This window comes from Oppia nitens, unplaced genomic scaffold (genome assembly GCF_028296485.1).
Source record: "Oppia nitens isolate AA-2021 unplaced genomic scaffold, nextdenovo-longstitch-racon4-pilon3 scaffold7_pilon_pilon_pilon, whole genome shotgun sequence".
NCBI lineage: Eukaryota > Metazoa > Arthropoda > Arachnida > Sarcoptiformes > Oppiidae > Oppia > Oppia nitens.
The window spans coordinates 2,724,336-2,745,535 of NW_026533251.1; the positions used below are offsets into that span (position 1 = coordinate 2,724,336).

General features: G+C 30.6%; 7 protein-coding genes across 7 annotated transcripts; 3 read left to right on the plus strand and 4 right to left on the minus strand.

Annotated features, from left to right (window-relative positions):
* Positions 1–252: 252 nt before the first annotated feature.
* LOC128963614 (uncharacterized) lies at positions 253–6,186 on the minus strand. Its single transcript, XM_054310128.1, has 4 exons — positions 4,913–6,186; positions 4,505–4,824; positions 3,725–4,267; positions 253–1,795 (listed from the first exon to the last, which is right to left on the minus strand). The coding sequence occupies exons 1-4, from the start codon at positions 6,184–6,186 to the stop codon at positions 258–260; spliced, it is 3,675 nt and encodes a 1,224-aa protein (XP_054166103.1). The 3' UTR covers positions 253–257.
* On the plus strand, positions 1,783–3,425 carry LOC128963789 (vacuolar fusion protein CCZ1 homolog). Its single transcript, XM_054310319.1, has one exon. It carries the CDS (start codon positions 2,024–2,026, stop codon positions 3,401–3,403), a length of 1,380 nt encoding a protein of 459 aa, XP_054166294.1. The 5' UTR covers positions 1,783–2,023; the 3' UTR covers positions 3,404–3,425.
* Positions 6,187–6,850: 664 nt separating the features above from the next.
* Positions 6,851–8,530, minus strand: LOC128963791 (enoyl-[acyl-carrier-protein] reductase, mitochondrial-like). The gene is made up of 2 exons (XM_054310322.1): positions 7,843–8,530; positions 6,851–7,431 (listed from the first exon to the last, which is right to left on the minus strand). The coding sequence occupies exons 1-2, from the start codon at positions 8,354–8,356 to the stop codon at positions 6,851–6,853; spliced, it is 1,095 nt and encodes a 364-aa protein (XP_054166297.1). The 5' UTR covers positions 8,357–8,530.
* Positions 8,531–8,570: 40 nt separating this feature from the next.
* Positions 8,571–9,317, plus strand: LOC128963798 (cytochrome c oxidase copper chaperone-like). The gene is made up of 3 exons (XM_054310329.1): positions 8,571–8,695; positions 8,784–8,906; positions 9,161–9,317. Exons 2-3 carry the CDS (start codon positions 8,794–8,796, stop codon positions 9,243–9,245), a joined length of 198 nt encoding a protein of 65 aa, XP_054166304.1. The 5' UTR covers positions 8,571–8,695; positions 8,784–8,793; the 3' UTR covers positions 9,246–9,317.
* LOC128963792 (eukaryotic translation initiation factor 3 subunit G-like) lies at positions 9,312–10,455 on the minus strand. Its single transcript, XM_054310323.1, has 2 exons — positions 9,791–10,455; positions 9,312–9,732 (listed from the first exon to the last, which is right to left on the minus strand). Exons 1-2 carry the CDS (start codon positions 10,319–10,321, stop codon positions 9,382–9,384), a joined length of 882 nt encoding a protein of 293 aa, XP_054166298.1. The 5' UTR covers positions 10,322–10,455; the 3' UTR covers positions 9,312–9,381.
* Positions 10,456–12,590: 2,135 nt separating this feature from the next.
* Positions 12,591–17,504, plus strand: LOC128963782 (kinesin heavy chain-like). The gene is made up of 10 exons (XM_054310313.1): positions 12,591–13,120; positions 14,107–14,373; positions 14,439–14,487; positions 14,555–14,698; positions 14,766–14,995; positions 15,079–16,128; positions 16,192–16,932; positions 16,990–17,206; positions 17,278–17,394; positions 17,463–17,504. Exons 1-10 carry the CDS (start codon positions 12,983–12,985, stop codon positions 17,477–17,479), a joined length of 2,970 nt encoding a protein of 989 aa, XP_054166288.1. The 5' UTR covers positions 12,591–12,982; the 3' UTR covers positions 17,480–17,504.
* A 390-nt stretch (positions 17,505–17,894) lies between these two features.
* Positions 17,895–21,039, minus strand: LOC128963787 (methylmalonyl-CoA mutase, mitochondrial-like). Its single transcript, XM_054310317.1, has 3 exons — positions 18,691–21,039; positions 18,176–18,264; positions 17,895–18,105 (listed from the first exon to the last, which is right to left on the minus strand). The coding sequence occupies exons 1-3, from the start codon at positions 20,748–20,750 to the stop codon at positions 18,023–18,025; spliced, it is 2,232 nt and encodes a 743-aa protein (XP_054166292.1). The 5' UTR covers positions 20,751–21,039; the 3' UTR covers positions 17,895–18,022.
* Between the last annotated feature and the right edge of the window lie 161 nt (positions 21,040–21,200).

Below are 21,200 nucleotides of genomic sequence, written 5' to 3' on the forward strand. Positions count from 1 at the left end.
ATTTATAGTAAATTTAGAGTAAAAAGTGTGTAAATTTTATTCAAATATTCAAAAATATATTTATATTGAAAATTCATTATCTACTGTATATAATAAATAGTGGTAATGATTGGATTAAATACCCTAATAATAATATTCTGTATATTATTTGCTTATTACTAAATGTAAATAATTAATGCATATTATATTTTACCATAATAATTTTATTTAAAATTTATACAACAATTACAATATAAATGATTAATTTGTTTAATTAATTAAATTTTTAGTTTTTTATTTTTATGTTTTTTAAATCTATTTTTATTTTCGATATGTTGTGACTCTTGTTCTTCGTGTTCAAGTCTAATCTCTGCATCTTTGATGGCAACTGAGACCTGTTTCATGATTGATAAAACACTCTTTTCATCGATTTCTTGAACTTTCATTTTGGTTTCTATAAAGCTTTCAATACTTTTAAACAAATCGATATCATATTGTGTAACAAAAGTAACTGATTTTCCTGAATATTTGGTCGCCAGTTGTGTCTGTGTTTTCTTAGGCTTCAATTGATTAGTTCCCTCTCTTTTGTATTTCTTATATCTTTTCTCATCTTTTTTAGTATCGTATGTTTCATCGATTTCGTCTAAAAGTTGTCGACTATTAGCAACAGGTTTGAAGTCAGGCTTACGACAGGTTCGCCCTACTCTATGAACATAAACAGTGGCAGACTTTGGACAGTTATAGTTAATAATAAGGTCTACTTGTGGTAAATCAAGACCACGATTGGCTATATCAGTGGTCACTAGTATTCTTGATTTCAATGAACGAAACTTTTCAAAGGCTGCAAATCTCAAGTGTTGTTTCATATCTGCATTAAGTATGACTGGATTGAGATTAAAATCTGGTCCATCAAAGCCTAAAGATATCAATACTTTGTGGATGAGTTTTGCCTCCTTCTTCGTCGAACAAAATATAATCATTTGTCGAAATAATAAATCAAGAATGCATTCAATCAAATAAACAAATTTAACAGATTCGGGACATAATATGTATCGTTGATCCAGTTCTTCATTTGTAGCCAATTCACGTTTAACGTCATCAATGGTCGGTAAAAGGTTGATAACTACTGGCTTTTCATCAGTTGATTTCTTTGCAATCAATTTTTGTAACTCTTCAAGAGCTGTAGTCAAAGAAGCACTAAACAGAAGTGTCTGTCTCTTATGATTAACCTTTGCTGACATTCCATCCATGAATGACAAGATATCCTTAATTTGTTGTGCAAATCCAGAGCTAATGAGTTGGTCGGCCTCATCGAGAACCAGACAATCAAATCTGATGGATGTCTTTTGTCCGCAAACATCCAAAAAGTTTCTGTTGTAAAATTGGTCGACAAGACGTCCCGGTGTGGCCACAACAATGTTTGGTTTACCAAACCATAAACCCTGTATCTCTTCATGGTCTTCGCCGCCGATTACTAGCAAACTCTTGACGGCATAAGTGGATGCCGTGAGTGCTAAAATCATTTGGTTTATCTGATGGGCCAACTCGCGGGTCGGCGACAGTATCAATGCAAAGTACGGTCGGGGGTCACGAACCAAGAGCTCAATAATGGGCAACAAAAACGCCAGAGTTTTTCCACTTCCAGTACGACTACAACCAAAAACATCCAATCGTTTCGGTGATAATATCAACGGAATGGCCGCACTTTGAATGGTCGACGGGTTTTCAATACCTAATCTTTTCAATGATTTCAGTAACCAATTACTCAAACCTAACGATTCAAACGTTTCATTCATTTCTCTAATTGATTGTAAATATTAATTCATATCATATATAATATATTATAATAATTTTGACAAACTATGTGTTAAATAAATTGTGTATTAAATATCATATAAATTAATATTAAATGCAATTAAATGATAACACGTGTTGACAACTGATTGAAAACAAATGGTATTTAAAGTGATGTTCAATAATAACGTGATTTCGCAACACTTATAGTGAACTCAATATTAATGGTTTGATTGACATAACTATAGAAATGAAAACAATGTCTCAAAATCGGGTAAAATATTCATCAAATCTTCTGAAATACTTTGTCTTCAACAGTGATTGGGGTTCAGATGAAGGCAGTGAACACTTGAAGATTGTCTACTTTTATAAAGCCAATTGTGTAGATGTGTTGACCGATGAAATGATCAGTGAGTGTGGACTCGCACAGGCGGTCATCACTTTTGTCAACAACTTTACCACAGATAAGGACTCGTGTGAAGCACTTCATGGTATCAAAAATAGACTTATCTTTTACGAGATGGAGACTAATTTCTGGTCTGTTATTGTACTATCGGTTCCCTATTCTGTACTGAAATCCAACGAAGACTCAAATCAAATCATTGAATACCATAACGAAGAGATTAATGACTCTTTTATTAAATTAATTTTGCAAAACATTTACCAATACTTCCGACTCATCAACGGACCCATTGATAAACTGTGGCAAACATGCAATGAAAATAGAGATCAATTCCTCTCCGTTTGCAAAGTATTTTATGACAATATAATACCAAATATAAGATTATCTCCAATTAGTTTGATTGAAGTATATTCTGCTATTCAATACTTACCATTAGATTCGCTAACATTTATGTCAACACAAAGTTTTGTAAATCACCTGAAATGCATTGATTGTCAGCTGATCCGACACACAATGTTCTTATATAATGATCAATTAGTTTGTAGTTCTTTACCGCTCAACGACACGAAAACTTTGTACAATTATTTAGTCAGTGTTATCATTCCCGATGCCGTCTGTGAAGAAATAAGTGGTCAACAGTCAGCAAAGACTCGTTGGATTTTAAAAGACTTAAAAGTTTATTTACAAGATTGTGATCAACAATGGTATCAAATGAGTTTATACCGGTCTATAAATGGATCCACTTTTGTGTTATTATTAAGTCAACCAAACCAACTGTTACTAACCAAATGCGAAGCTCTAATGGTCTCACGTATTGTAAGCTTAACTACAAAATTAGCTGAAATAGCCATCAAAATCAATGGTACCACTAATACCAGCACTGATCCCGTGGCCAAAGAGACGTTCAAATTTGTTTATTTTAATTCAAGTAATAATGCTTTCAAAGCCAACATATCGGCTCTCTTTGATCAAAGAAAGATCACTGAATCAGAGTTTGTTAAACTAGTAGTTGATATCGATTCAGACTTACAAACAGTTATCAAAAGTCATAACGTCTGTGAAATAATTAGTAAAACAACAAACGATTCGTGGCTTATAGTCCATCACTCGGATGACAGGACACTCTTCTCTATGCTTAACCATAAAAATGCTAATTTAATTGAAGCCTCCGATACTGTCAATGCATTGACGTGTAAACAGTTTAAGAATATTTTATTTGTTGATTGATTTTTTATGCATGAAATTATTATTTAATTGTTATTATTTAATTAATATTTTGTTGTATTATTTATTAAATTAATTTTAACAATTTTATTTTTAAATTTATTATTATGAAACTGTATTTATATATTTTATTTAGTAAATTGAAAATATATTGATAATTTATGTATACTTTAATAGTTTTAGTAATACTACCGGTAGGATAAATTTATATTGTAGAGGGTTATTGTATTTTTCATCATTTAAATACTGTATGTATGCTTATATTGATATATATTAAATATAATCAATATTTACGGTAATAATAATAATAAGCAAATTAAAGACAGGCCTGTGGACAGTGATGACAGGAACATGATTTGGTGCCAATAATAGGCGATTCATTGCATTCAAATACTGTTTGATTGATGGGTTGGTAAACATAGTTATCTATGATTATATTATTTGTTTTAGTCATCTTAATATCCAATTGAAACGGTGAATATCCTCCCTTTTTATAGGACAGTCCTATAAAGTCAAACCATTTACGAACCGAACATTTATTTATATGACCCCACTTTCCACACACAGAGTTGATTAAAGTGCCATTGAATAGTGATTTACACGAATCATATAAGGTTTGTGCAAAATTAGAGTCAACGTAAAGCTCCAAGTGATCGATCACATCAATTGAATCCAACTTTGTTGTGTCCAATACTCTGATCATACGGTTTTGTTTTGGTGAACACGAGAACTGACATACAATTTGTCTTAAGTTATGCATACAAGAGGGACACTCACCGAAACCTAATTTGTCCATTGCTTTGAATATTGAATGCATATATCGTATATAACTGGGTTGACAACAGGTCAACAAGTGATCAGCTTTTGCTAAATCCGGACAAATTGTTTTAAATAAATTTAATGACTTTTTATCATTTAATTTAAATGGTTTTCTTATATTAACGCATGAAATATTTCCTATTGTAGAATATCTATATATAGGTAACAAACAAATAATGATATATTGTATTTAAATTCATATTTAATTTATTTCTACTGTAATTAAAAGTATGAATTAATTAAAATAATAAAATATAAATAACCTGCAATTATTGTCGACAATACACCAATTATCATTATCATCTTTATCATCATTTAAGTATAAATGATAATCTGTTAGATTGTAGACAATTGTCTCCAAATAATTATTGAAAATATTATTTTGTTGATAATTAGTTGATCTCTTAGTTTTGGATATAGCTTTAGGCAATTGTTTTTTAATTTCTCTGACTTCTCCCGCTTTACACGACTCTTGACAATGAATACACGGACAGACATCTTCATTGGTATGCAGTTTATCCCAACATTTATAAAACGGTTGTTTTGCTGGAATATAAGTGACGCCATCGGAAACAACTGAATCATCGTTAGTGAAGATAAAATTGCTATAAAATTAATTTTGTTTTATAATTATTGATAATAAAATTTATAGAAATTTAGTTATACATTATAACAAAGATAAAAATGACGTACATTTCAAAAGGGCTGTGACCGAAATGTTCTGCATTACCACCGATGAACTGCAAAAATCTTTGATGATTACAATCAACGGCTTTAAATGGTTTGCAGTAGTGATCCAATACATTAAATCCCAAACGATGTACTTCTTTACATGAATCATATATACCTTTAACCCAATCGTCATTTACAAAGTATTGAACTTCAGAAACCATTTGTTTTCCATCTTCATTGGTCTTTGTTTCGGTGACTTTCATAAAGTTATGCTGATCTCTACCACAAGACAAATGACAGATAATTTTTTCAAAGTTTCGCACACATGTCGGACACTCCTTTAAAAACATGGATAGCATTTCAAATGTTTGATTTAATCTTATAACCTGTTGTTCACTACAACAAACACTGGGACTATCACTAGTAGCCAAATGTGGACACATTTCTTTTAATTCTTCCAAAGCGATTGGATTTGATATGGAAGTGGGCTCTTCATCGACAACACAAGGAATGGCACCAAATGCTGTTTCACCACAAATACCTTTCATTAGACATTTTTCTGTATCTCTTTTAGAGCGTTCAAAGCTTACATCTCTTTTGAGAGCATTACCACTACAAGACTGATGACAATTATGACAATCACAGGCCTCTAAATCTTTTGTGGCTTTTTCTGAACATTTGACAAATGTTTGATTTAAAGGTTCAAATGACTTATTATCGAGAGTTATAATCTTTTGATTTGTTAAATGAAAATTAATTTTAAATGGAGAAACACCACTCACTTCAATACTATTACCCAAAAAGTTAAGCCAATCACTAGCTTTGCAATCATCACCTTTAAGTCCACCACAAGTAGAGTCAACAACTCTGCCCTCAAAATTGTTGACATATTTGCACGAATCAAACAATTCTTGAGCTGACAAATCTGTTATATAATAATCAATTTGATCGCGAAAATCATCACCAGAGTTGGTCTGTTTGTTTTTGGTGACACTAATAAATTGATTTTGTTTTGGAGAACAATTCATTTGACAAAAAAGCTTTTCTAAATTCTTAAGACATGAGGGACAGTGATTGAAGCCCAGGTGCGCCAAATTGTAGACAGTTATGAACATACTTTCCAATTGAAATTCGTCACAACAAACGGCTTCTTTTGCTTCATAAAGATGTGGACACATTGTCTTCAATAGTGTCAGCAATCGTACGTTTGTCTGATTTTCAGTTAAAGCTATTGAATCACTTTTAGCGGAACAGTTAACTGATGTTAACTCCGCGTCATTACATATCCCTCTCATAATACACACTTCGTTTCTTCCATCGATTGGTTTTATCTAAAAATATCATTTTTATGTCAAATAATATCATCGAAAATAAAATTATTATTTTCAAATCTTAATAACTAAATCTTAATAGTAATATACCTGAATTATGTTTAGAATTATATAGAATAATAATAAGTAATACATTGCTAAACAATTTTATAAAACTTTTTTTTATATTGTAGTAAATAACTAAAATTATAAAAATTATATTCTGCTCTTAAAATTTAGTCAAATCTTATTTATATATATTTCATTAAAATACAATAGAAATGGTTTTAATTGATTCATTAGAGGAAATGATTTTTATAATATAATTTTAAATTATAACAAATAAATTTATTTAAATACTATTATTAAAATAAATTATAAGAATAATATATGATAAATATTCGTGATAGAGTTCATTTAAATTTTATTATGAAATTCATATAAACTAATAAATAATAATTTATCGAAAACCTTGAAACTGTTAATTAGTTATTTGTTTGACAACTGCAACTTAAAATACATTTATAATCAAATCTTAATTAGAAATTCATTAAATTACATTAACCATTACTTAATCTAATTACAAATAAAATTTTCAAATATATAAAAAACAAAAATATTTTTTAAATCGTTTATTATTGATATAAATCTAATTCATTGTAAACACATATTTTGTATTTGAATAGCCAGCCATTGATTTCTCAATTGCCTCTTTATAATCATCTAAATTAATGGCCACACTCTTAGGTGGTTCCAGTTTATTGTCTCTAATCAAATCGCATATATTTTTCATCATAACATGTCTTTCATTATTTCCACTATTATCTCGATACCAACGAGTCATCCAAAATCCAAAAAATCTGTTATCTTTAAAAATAGGAGCACCAGTAGGTATGATAAGGGGTTGTTTAGACATTCCTCCATAAGTAACCATAACTCCTTTATGGTCCAAATGACGCATACAATCGGTAGCGTTTTTACCACCGATACAATTAAGTGCTAATTTTGGTTTTGGTATAGACTTCCATATCTCTTCCATAACATCTTTTTGTCGAAGTTCTTCTTCAGTTATTACATAAGTTGCTCCTAAAGATAATAATCGCTGTTTAAGTTCTGTAAAATCAGGTCTATCTCGGACTACATTCACTGTATTTATCTGCCATTCTTTAGCCAATTGTATGGCATACACACCAACAGCACTATTAGCACCGTTTTGTACAACAGTATCACCTTTTAGTGTAACAAATGAAACATAATTACAAACTAAATTAAATTGAATTAAAAGTAATTAAAATAAGCAAACTTACAAAGGCTGGGCAATGCAATAATAATTATTGTATCAATTATTGATAAATTTTTTATAGAATATATACAATAAATTTAATTCATAATGAATTTAATTCACAACATATGATATATACCGCAATACAGCGATAACTTTTAATTGTTAATAGTTTATTAATTGTGTGTCTTTTATACTAATTTAGTTTTATTGATTGAATTAGATTGTGGGGTGGGGTCTGAGGGGTGTAAAAGTAAATTTAAATTTAGTAATTGTATAAATATTTACAGTATATACTATATATATCATTGTTTTTAAAATTTTAATTGCATTCCCAGTCTTGTATTGTTGAATCAAACCTTTGTTTAAATTAACAAAATCTTTAAGCATTCTGTAAGCCGTACAGGGATTGACTGTCAATTGTGAAGCCATTAACAAATCAATCTCTTTGTCAATTAATATTAAATCCTTGTCCTCTAATATAGCATATGTCCTCCACGTGCCCGAAGAGGAAGTACTTGGGATTACATGATCACCAACTTTGAGATTCTTAACCTGTGATCCTATTTCGACAACTTGTGCCACTCCTTCGTTGCCACCGATGGCAGGAAAAATCGGTTTAATAGCATAAACTCCTTGAATGGTATTTATGTCCGCAGGGTTTATGGGACTCGCTTTATATGCCAACAATACTTCGGTTGTCTTAAGCGATCGATTAGTTTTGTCAGAAATATCACATTTCTTGAGTACTTCTAAAGGATTGCCGTATTGTTCATAAACTAAGCCATAGTTTGTCGACAAACATCTCTTGAAAAAAATATTCAAATTATTTGTTTGTGAATACAATTGTCTGAAAATATATTTTGAATACATTGACCAATTGGTGCGATATATTTAATATTAATTAATACAATCTCAACAAATAATTATTGTTAATATAAAAGACACAAACGATATCATCAAAAGTTTGTTGCAATCAATTGATTCAATTAAATATCATAAATGACATCTCATATCAACTTTTATTTACTGTAAGTATAGTCAGTCACGCATGTCTTGAATCACGTGTTTATATCATAATATAAATATTATGCAATCTATTGGTAATCATAAGTCATAATAATTGATACATAAATCTTGTGTAAGACATACCGTACTCTTGACAACTGATCCGTCAATTCGTTGTATAATACAATACAAGTCAATAGTCGGGTAATTAACAATATATGTACTCATATAGTATACTGTATATAATTATATGACATTAAATTTATTTACGGTTAATGTATTTAATTAATAGTTGAAAGATAATGCCTGAAGACAAGTCTATCAATATTAAAGACAACAACAACAAGACGGAGGATAAACCAAAGTTGAAGCCGTGTTGTGCCTGTCCTCAGACTAAAAGACCAAGAGATGAATGGTTTGTCATTTACAGTATATATGATATTAATATTGAATTAATGGTAATAATTGGTAGAAACTATCAATTATTCAATTATTGTTACCGTAAATCATTGATATAATAATAGCACCAATTGTTGAAACACACAGTTTGAGCAATTGGTAATTAATATTTAATTAATACATTATTTACGGCTATCTTTATATTATCGTTATACCCGTTAAACTGAATAATTGAAATATCATTTATCTTAAACCAAAACCTATTGACAGTATCATCGAAAGGGGAGAAGAGAATTGCAGAGATCTAATTGAAGCCCACAAACAATGTATGAGAAATCTTGGTTTCAAAATATAGATACTGTATATTATTCAACACTTATGTATTTTCATTAAATTAATTTAATAATAGGTATAATAAAATAACATTAGGTATACATTGAATTTATTATTTTATTTATGATTACATTTACTAAATATTATAATCAATAAAATCAATTGTTTGAAGGTTTAGCCCATTCGACATTCAGTATGAGATTTGCATAACCGTAACCATTAACAGCTCGGATAGCTTTGGCCGCCTCTTCCTTGCGCTCATAACTGACAAATGCAAAGCCCTTTGACTGACCCGTGTACTTGTCTTTAGCTAAGAATATTCGGAGCACTCGACCGAATGGAGCGAACAGTTCCTTCAAATCTTGGTCTTGAATCTCTTCGGGAAGATTTGTTACACGAATAGTGTTGGCCTCATCCTTAGTACGACTGGCCATTGTTTCTCCGCGTTTATTACCGCCTTCTCTCATATTTGGCGGAACATATTTAGCTTGTTTGCCCTTTTCATCGATCTGGTCATTCAGACAATAATATATATTACAATATATAAAAAAATATCAAATGTCTTACAGTAGTCCTATCCTGAGCACCATTAGCTTCAGGTTGTGGTAAGTCTTTATTAAGTTGGCCTAACTTATCCTTATACGGACATTTAAGTGACCAATGATCCATTCCGCAATGTCTGCATTGAACCATTCCTTTACCAGTGTTCTGCAACTTCTTTAGCGCATCGTCTTCACCGTCTGCACCTAAATTCTGGTCGTCGCGATTGCCAACAAATTGCATGAAAATATCTTCGGAAATGATAGTCGTGGCCGGATTGGGTCCGGGAGAGTCATTGGATGACAGACCAAACTTTGTCCAATTCTTGCGTCGGGCAATACTCGGCGGGACTTTCCTCTTCTCAATCTTATAATACCTAACAATCTTCACTTTCTTTCCGTTTTCATTAATCTTGTATTCAGTCACCACTTTGTTGTTACCATTAATCACTTCCGTTGGCTGCGGCAATGTGTCGGTGGCGTCTAAGTCAAGATGTTCATCCATCTGGTCAGCCCATGAGGGCTTCACTTTTGAGTCCATATCGGTAATCGACGGCATCAATCAATGGCCACTAATTGACAATTGATTGACAATAGTATTCAATGCTTTACTACAATATATTCACTAATATGTCTGCAAAACGTGGCGTTTGTTTGACAAACAAATGTAACATTAATTACGTAATGAATTGCACTAAAAGTTTGCATTTCTTAAAACTGATTTAATTTATACAAAATTATCGATAGTTTGGTTCATATATTTTGCTTTTATCATAATTCATATATTAATTAATTAAATAATGTATTTCTGTAACTATTGAATAAGTTTTACAATTTTTTCACAATAAAAAAATTAAGCTAAATATTATTATGCAATATAATCAATTAACATAATACTAATTGCTATTTAGTGCTAATTTATATTTCTTAAGTTTTTTTTAACTAATCATACAAATCATAATTATTATTACAGTTTTATTTATTTAATATTTTTAACAATTACAGTATTTCAAAACTTTTAACTTGTATTTGAACTTAACGTTAAATTGATGGAAAACTGTATTCAAAATATTTATGGCAATTAAGTGTAATAATGCAAAAAAATATTAGAGTTAATATAAAAAGTTTGCATTAAATATGTTTATTAAATATGATGTCTTGAATATATGTGTTGTACATTAAAGCTTAAAATTGAATACAATAATTAGTTTGCATACAGTTATTAATTTTAATTTCAAATACATGTTATTACAAAACTCTTGAAAAGGTTTTCTAAAAACTGCATAAAAAAGTTGTTTAGAATTACAACAATATTATATAAAACTTTTAAATGATTAAAAATCGTTGTATTCATAGTATTAAAATAAAAACTTGAAACTAATTTTTAGTTAGTATAAGAAATATATCTAATTATGTTAATAATTAATAAATTAAAGACACAACAAATATTATTAGATGTAATTTATAACTCATTAGATGTTTGTATTACTTCATAATACTCATTGAAATTATAAATACTGTAGTACTGTATCTCTTTGTAAGATTAAAGTATTAATTATGTTTTCAATTAGTAAATAAATTGCACTTCATTTACTAAATTAAAACATAATTGAATACATCTATTGTTACAAAGGGAATAATATACTGTAAATCAATTTATGTTATAAAATGTTATTTTTCTACTTTTATAATACTGTATTATAAAATAATTATTATACAATACTGTATTGCATTTGGAGTGCAGAGTAATTATTATCGTATTTACTGTATTTAGGGTTAGATCAGATTCCCTCCCTCGTCTAATATTCCAAAAATCCCTTATGTTCCCTGGGAATTCATAGGGAATCTGCTCATAGTTCATTGTGCTGTCACCTATTAACCTCCATGCAACACATTTTATTATAATGTTTGAAAAATAAATATATTTAACTGTAAATAATATCACTAAATTTTTWWAAATGTTTTTTTGCAAAATATTTAAGTTTTATAACTATTTATTCTAATAATATACAATTTATTATCCCTTTCTAACAATCAAGAGAAGTAAAATAAAGTATTTGCATATTTTCYGGGGAAATTGGAGGAATTTTTTAGGGAACTTCCCTYCCTGTAAATCTTGATTGAACTCTAACTGTATTTAATATTAATGTGTTTTTTGTATTAATATTAAAATCATTTCAAAGTATAATTTAAATATCATCGTTACAGTAGTGGAGAGCTTTTGACGATTGATACCAAAACATTAAGCCATCAAAAGTGAGTTTATGTAATAAAAGTAATGTGTTTTTATAGTAATGATAAAAAATTTGTACATAATTTATAAATGATAATTATATGCAATTATGCATTCAATGAATACAATTGTCTATTATGTGATTCCTATGTCGAGGGATAGTCTATGTGTTGCCTTAGAAACACTTGTATATAAATATTGAACAAACCGTTTATATTAAAAACTTTTATTTATATAATTACTAAAATATCTCAATATTTAACTTAATTATCATATCAATTGACTATAAATAACTTAATTAAATATAATTTTTGGGCTATATTTTGAACAAATAAAATTGTTATCAAAGTTATAGTACAGTACTGTAAGTAAGTTTGATATAACTTTGTTGAATCATATGAAAAGTTTGTTGACTATTGATTTGAATGTTTGCTCTGAGAATAACATTATATTAAGTTAATAGTAATTATGTTTAAATGATAGACTAATTAAATGAAATGATTTGAATGACTTGAATGACACTAATTTATAAATCAATATAAAATAGTCGACAATAGATGTGACACCAAATTGTGGTCATAAGGCGTGACATTATTGATGGTTTGCTCGACTACTGTATTATTGTATTAATGTTATTGTATTAATGGTATATAATATTAATATAAAGTGCTGTATATTGTATTCAATGTATGACTCACTGTATTGTATGCAATCAAAGGGTGGGAATAGTAAGCAATTGTATTGCAGTGTAAGTGTAGTGTAGTGTTGAGTGCTATGCTATGATTGAGTGCATACTTCTAGCCATACATTGCATACAATTAGTAGACTCGAGTCGACCATTGAGTACAACCAGTCATTGATTGACTGATTCATTGATTTGTTGACATTTAGTGACCAATACGTCAACACTAGTGATCACTTGTTTGTGTTGACCATTGATTGTGTGAGTCTGTCATCTGTGAAGACATCCAGTGATTAGTTGTGGACATGTCGTCAATTGACGCCAACGAGTGTAACATCAAAGTTGTGTGTCGTTTCCGACCATTGAATGACTCGGAAGAAAAGGCCGGATCAAAGTTTATCGTAAAATATCCACAAAATACTGAAGACTGTGTGTCCATTGGGGTATATCTTTGACTATCACCATAACATAACATAACATAACATTACATTACATATAATATCATAACTTATTACATCATTCATATGTTTTTATATATTATTGACTGATTATTATTGTTGTTTAGATAGTTATGTCATTTACTCATTAAGATGTTATATATTAAGACATAATTTCAAGTATTTTAAGAATATCTGAAATTTTTGGATAATTTTGTGGACAAAATAGTTTTGAAAAAGTCATTTGAAACGACATTTTAATTGAGCTCTCAATTGTATATTAATTTTAGTATTGAAAATAAGTTTTATATAAATTGATTATATGTTAGATTAACTAATATTTGCCATTTAATTGCAATCTGCAATCATTTTATAGTTTAGTTGATATTATAACCTATTTGACTACAAATATGCATATTTGATAATAACAAATAATTTTTATATACATTGAACTAATAACCTATGATTAGTTTATTTACATTTTATTATAGATTTTTATTATTGCTGTATTTTAATGTAATTTTGCATTAGACTTAAGGATTACTTTTGTATTCCTGTATTAATAATAGTATATTTTAATATTTGTATTGTTATTTAATCCATTAAATTATTTAAACTAAATTTTTTATTAAAATTATAATTTGAAAATGCAATATAAATAATATCTACTATATTATGATGTAAATATGTTTTATATAAAAACAAAATATGTGCCGTATTTTACTAAATATGACAATTTTAGACACAATCAGATGTGTATTAAGTGGTTAGTTAAAGAATGGTTAGTTTGATAGCCATATAGTGTATGAACGCTCTGTTAGTTTTATAGATAAGTTTAGATTCACGCCTCAGCACTTGTTTTAATAATATGTACCAAAACGGGTCAATAACTTATAATTAGTATTTTTCATGACATGACATTCATTTTCAGACACAACAATAGAATAATATTTTATATTTAATGTTTTAAACTTTGTTTATGATTTTTTTAGGGGAAAGTCTATGTGTTTGACAGAGTTTTTAAGCCGAATGCATCTCAAGAGAAAGTATATAACGAAGCGGCAAAAGCTATAGTGAAAGATGTTTTGGGCGGTTATAACGGAACTATCTTTGCTTACGGACAAACTTCGTCCGGTAAGACACACACCATGGAAGGTGTTCTCGGGGACAGTATGTTACARGGAATTATACCTCGTATTGTTAATGATATTTTCAATTATATCTACTCAATGGATGAAAACATTGAGTTTCACATTAAAGTATGTTAGAATAAATCATTAAATAATTAAATAACTATTTATAACATTTTATTTATATTGTTTAGGTTTCATATTTTGAGATTTATATGGATAAAATTCGTGATTTACTTGACGGTAAGCTATCATAAATTACTGTACAAAATAATGTTAATATTAATTATGTCTATTATTGTCACTATAGTATCAAAAGTTAACCTCTCTGTACACGAAGACAAAAACCGATGTACTTTTGTTAAGGGAGCCACAGAACGGTTTGTCACGTGTCCTGAAGAAGTTATGGAAGTGATAGATGAAGGCAAAGCCAATCGTCATATAGCAGTTACAAGTATGCTATTTAAACTCTAGTTTATAAGTTGTCAATTGATTTAATTAAATAATAAATATATTTACAGATATGAATGAACACTCATCGCGAAGTCATTCAGTCTTTTTAATTAATGTTAAACAAGAGAATCAAGAAAACCAAAAGAAATTAACGGGAAAATTATATTTAGTAGATCTCGCGGGGTCTGAAAAAGTTAGCAAAACGGGTGCCGAAGGAATGGTATTAGACGAGGCCAAGAATATTAATAAGTCATTATCGGCCTTAGGAAATGTTATATCAGCCTTAGCTGATGGAAATGTATGGTCTTATTGTTGTTATTATTATTATTATTAGAATATTTGAATTACTGGTAATTAATTATTGTCTTAATTGATGTACAGAAGTCACATATACCCTATCGTGATAGTAAATTAACTCGAATATTACAAGAATCATTGGGTGGAAACTCGAGGACAACTATTATAATTTGTTGCTCTCCGGCCTCTTTCAATGAAATGGAAACAAAGTCTACACTCGAGTTTGGAAAGAGAGCAAAAACTATTAAAAATGTTGTCGTTGTTAATGAAGAATTAACTGCCGAGGAATGGAAAAGACGTTATGAAAGAGAAAAGGAAAAGGTTTGCAAACTTAGAGCTCAACTTCAGAGACTTGAAGGTGAAGTGAATCGATGGAGAAGTGGAGAAACAGTGCCTATAGAAGAACAAGCAAATATGAAAGACTTGGAGGCCAGTACTCTTAGTTTATCTGAATCTGTCCAAAATATAAGTGCTGTGGCGGGTCCGGTCACATCGGACACACACATAGCTCAATTGATTACCTCTTCGGAACCGTTAAGTAATGAGGAAAGAATGAAATTCGAAGAGGAAAGGACCCGTCTTTACGCCCAATTAGATGAAAAAGATGATGAAATCGATAAATATAGTCAGCATTTGGAGAAAATTAAAGAACAAGTGCTCGAACAGGAAGAACTAATTGGAGCCGCGCGAAGAGATAATGAATTATTACAACAAGAAACCACTCGAATTCAACAGGAAAATGAATCCGCAAAAGAAGAGGTCAAAGAAGTTTTGCAAGCTTTGGAAGAGTTGGCCGTTAATTATGACCAAAAATCACAAGAAGTTGAATCAAGAAATCGAGAATTTGAAAATTTGAGTGAAGATCTGAATATTAAGTTAAGTGCTTTAAATAGCTCTCAATCAGAGTTACAGCAAATGAAAGAACAAAGTCTTCATCAGAGGAAACGACTCAATGAGATGCTCACTAATCTTATGAAGGATTTGGGAGATGTTGGCATCATTTTAGGAGCCAACCCGAGCTCTGTTATCGGCGAACTTAAAGTGGCCGGAGATAGCAATAAAATGGAGGACGAGTTTACTGTTGCGAGACTTTATATAAGCAAAATGAAGAGCGAAGTAAAGGCCTTGTGTTCTGTAAGGCCTTTATTTTATTATTATAATTGAATAGAAAACTAATTATGTTTTAATTGTTTACAGCGAACACAACAAATGGAAAGTCTTCAACAAACATGCAATAAGAAGATTGATGCCCAAGAAAAGGATTTGGCTGAGTGTCGACTTCTGATTAGTCAATACGAGGCTAAGATGAAGTCATTACAAGAGTCAATGCGTGACGTGGAGAACAAAAAACGATCGCTTGAAGAGGCAGTCGACCAATTGAACGAAGAATGTACTAAACTTAGGGCCGCAGAAGAGATGCACGACGTGACCACCAAAGAGAAGCAAAAAGAGAGAGATTCTGTCGAAAAAATGAAGAATGCTTTAGAACAACAAATTGAAAAACATAGGGAAAACCATCAAAAACAGTTGGCAGCTCTTAGAGATGAAATTGCAGAGAAACAGTCACTAATTGATCAATTAAAAGATGCAAATCAAAAGTTAACATTAGCTCAGGAAAGACTGCTTCTTGAATATGATAAACTCAAGTCTGAAGAACAGGTAAAGAGCGCCAAACTGCAAGAGATGACACTCATGAATGACCGACGAGAACAGGCCCGACAAGATCTGAAAGGACTCGAGGAGACTGTTGCTAAAGAATTGCAAACACTTCATAATCTTAGAAAATTGTTTGTTTCAGATCTTCAAAGTAGAGTTAAGAAGTCTGCCGCCGGAGAAGAAACAGAAGACTCAGCTAATTCTGGCGGTTCTGTGGCACAAAAGCAGAAGATATCGTTCTTAGAGAACAATTTAGACCAATTAACTAAAGTTCATAAACAAGTAAACATTAGATTTGTTTTGAATTATTTGATTAATTTATTATCATTTCATTGATAGCTTGTTCGAGACAATGCTGACCTTCGATGCGAACTTCCAAAGCTTGAAAAGAGATTACGCGCTACTATGGAAAGGGTTAAAGCTCTGGAAGGAGCTCTTAAAGAAGCAAAAGAGTCAGCTATGAAGGACAGGAAAAGATATCAATACGAAGTGGACAGAATCAAAGAGGCCGTCAAACAAAAGAATTTAGCCCGAAGGGGACATATGGCCCAAATCGGTATGTCATCACATAAACTACTTAATTATGATTACATATTACTGTAATAATAAACAATAATGTCTTTACAGCTAAACCTATCCGTGCGGGTGGTGGAGGAGTTCCCGGTAATAGAAATGCAGTCAATGCTAACATTCAAAACAATAATATGATTCGATCGGTCACTAGGAATCCTCAACAACGTAGAGGTAAATCAATTATTACACATATCATAGTTAAAAACAATTGTTAATAATATTTATTTATTTATTAATAGATATTATCGACAATTAATTGACGACTCTTTTATAGTAAGATTGTTTTAATGAAATTTTAACTCTTTTTACTTTATTGAAGATATTTTAATTAACTTTTAATAAAAGATTTATCATTTTATTTATAAACTGTTTTTGGCAGTGCAATATGTACTGACACATAAATAAAAATATATATTGTATTATATATTTTAACTATTTAAAAAAGCTTTAATTTATAACACTATTTTATGTTTCATTTGAATAAATGTATATATATTTTATTTATCATAAAAAGTTGAATATGTATTTTTATTTTTAAATTTCAACAAATAACAAAAATATAGGTATATAAAAATTAAAAATTCATCATAAAATCAAACTCGTTTTAAACATGATTTTCTTAATAGATTATACTGTAGTAATGTATTTGATATTTACAGTATAATTACCGTATCTTATTTATATCATAATTATCACAACAAAATAGTATAATAGTACCGGTTATTAGATTTAGAAAATATACAGTATATAACAGTACTGTAATTATTGGTAAATGCAATCAATGTATTGAATAATCGGATCAATTCTTGTGACTTTGTCTTTCATTTAAATCCTTATGTATAATATCGAGCACATGAAGTGCTGCAACAGGTATTCGTGTCCCTAATATTATAATATAATTAAAGTATGATATTATGTGAAAATGTATATAAATATATAAATAATGTCAAACCCGGTCCAAATATGGCAGCGGCGCCCATCTCATACAAAAATGTGTAATCTTGTGGTGGTATGACTCCTCCGACCACTATTTTGATATCACTGTATTAAATGATAGTTTAAATATTTGTTATAAAAATTATTATAAATTTGATACTTTTTTAGAATCTATAATAATTATTAGAGCATCCAATTAAAGTTACTAAAAAAGTATTACCGGTAATATTGATTTACTAATATAGATGAAAAATATTAATATAATTTACAGTACTGTAGCAGTATATGCACACACATTATCCTAATTCAGTATACTGTAAGTTACAAGTTATAGAATATAAGAAATTTTGTTAATAGTATTATTTATACAGTATAACAGTATAATTAGTTGCAATACCGGTATATTTATTATTATTATTATTATTATTATTATTATTATTATTATTATTATTATTATTATTATTATTATTATTATTATTATTATTATATGCTATTATTCTTGAGTATAAATAATAAAATATCGTGACTTACGGTCGTCCGTGACTTTTGAGAGCATTGGCCAGTAGTGGTACAAGAGTTCGATGACCTGCTGCTTGACTGCTGACACCAACACAATGAACGTCGGCATCAATTGCTTGTTGTGCCACTTCCTCTGGAGTCTGGAAAAGTGGTCCTAAATCGACATCATAACCCACGTCAGCAAATCCGGTGGCAATAACTTTAGCGCCCCTATCGTGTCCGTCCTGACCCATCTTTGCCACTAAAATTCGTGGACGTCTTCCTTCGAAATCTTCAAATTCTTTTATTTTTTTCTGAATTGCTTTCAATTCTTCAATTTCACTGTAAGCTGAAAAGTAAGCGCCGCTCACAAGTCGGTCTGCGGCCACATATCTGCCAAAAACTTTTTCCATAGCGAGTGAAATCTCTCCTAAAGTGGCCCGAGATTTGGCACACTCTATAGCTTTGGCCAAAACGTTTCCATCTGTTTCGGCAGCTTTAGTCAATTCTTGTAGATTCTGCTCAACTCTATTGTTATCACGACTTGCTTTAATAGCAAGTATTTTAGAGATTTGTTTTTCACGAACCACTTTATTATCAACGACTAGCACTTCCACTGGATCTTCCTTTTCGAGTCGATATTTGTTGACTCCAACAATAACTTCTTTACACGAATCAATAGCTGCCTGTTTTTGAGCCGCACACTCTTCGATCTTCATTTTAGGCATACCTTCAGCAACAGCCTTAGCCATACCTCCCATGGCTTCGACTTCATTAATGAGTTTTAAAGCTTCATTATATACGTTATCAGTGAGTGATTCCATCATATAAGAGCCACCCCAGGGATCAATTACTCTTGGAATACCAGTTTCCTCTTGAAGTATAATTTGGGTATTTCTGGCAATTCTAGCACTAAATCTCGATGGAAGAGCTAAAGCTTCATCAAATGAATTAGTATGAAGAGATTGTGTGCCTCCAAACACAGCAGCCATTGCTTCAACAGTAGTTCTCACAATATTGTTGTACGGATCCTGTTCTGTCTGTGACCAACCAGATGTCTGGCAGTGAGTTCTTAACATACATGACTTCATGTCTTTCGGATTGAATTGTTCTTTAATGAGATGAGACCACAATCTACGAGCGGCTCTCATCTTTGCGATTTCCATATAGAAATTCATACCAATTCCCCAAAAGAATGACAGACGTGGCGCAAACTCATCGATAGTTAGACCGGCTTTAATACCTGTGCGACAATATTCAAGACCATCAGCTATAGTGAAGGCTAACTCTAGAACAGCTGTAGCGCCGGCTTCTTGCATATGATAACCAGATATTGAAATTGAATTAAATTTAGGCATATTTTTAGATACATATGAAAATATATCGCCAATTATTCTCATTGAATAATTTGGTGGATATATGTATGTATTTCGAACCATAAATTCCTTAAGAATGTCATTTTGAATGGTTCCCGACAACAATTTCTGTGGTACTCCAGATTCTTCAGCGGCTACTATAAAGAAGGCCATCACTGGAATGACTGCTCCATTCATTGTCATTGAAACTGATATTTTACTTAAATCAATGCCATCAAAGAGACCTTTCATATCTTCAATAGAATCAATGGCCACACCAGCCATACCAACGTCTCCCTGAACTCGTATGTCGTCGCTATCATATCCCCGATGAGTGGCCAAATCAAATGCAACCGATAGTCCCTGTTGTCCGGCTTTGATGTTTTCCTTATAAAACTTATTACTTTCTTCAACAGTACTGAAACCGCCGTATTGTCTGATAGTCCACGGCTTCTGCGCATACATTGTCGGGTATGGCCCGCGAGTGAACGGGAATTTACCGGGAAGTTCATTACTAATGTCCGGCTGTACGTCTTGACCCAAATAAACGGGTCTAACTTTGATGCCTTCATTGGTCTCCCAAATCAATTGGTCACTACTCTTGCCTTTCATCTGTTTGGTCGCTAATGACTTCCACTCGTCCACCAAAGTGGTCGACGATAGTCTACAACCACTTCTAACCGCAAGATATCGCCGTAAAAGTCGGTAATAACTGAAGCCTGACTTTGTTGACAACATTTTTGTCGATTAATTTATTTTAACAATAATTGCAAACAAAATATTAAAACTTTATTATCCTATAAATGAAAAGTCGAGGAAAATATAGACATAACTCAGTGATTGTGTATTACATGTGATTATAAATGTTTGAATGTATTGCAAAAACATAACATTTATTGACTATAAATATATTGTTATATAATTTGTTATTAATTTTGTTGATTTGTATTGTTATTATCAATGATTATAATTTATAAATCAATTCAATTGAAATTCAATGGAACACTCATTCGATTTAACTGTTTGTTTGGTTAAGCAATACATTGGTTATGACGTCACTGATTATTGAGACATACAATGGGCTGATTGGCTATGATTAGAGTCATGTGACAGTACAGTACATGACAAGTGAGTTCTCTCTAAAGTATTGAATGTTTTAATATTAAGAGAGAAATTGATTTGATTTTT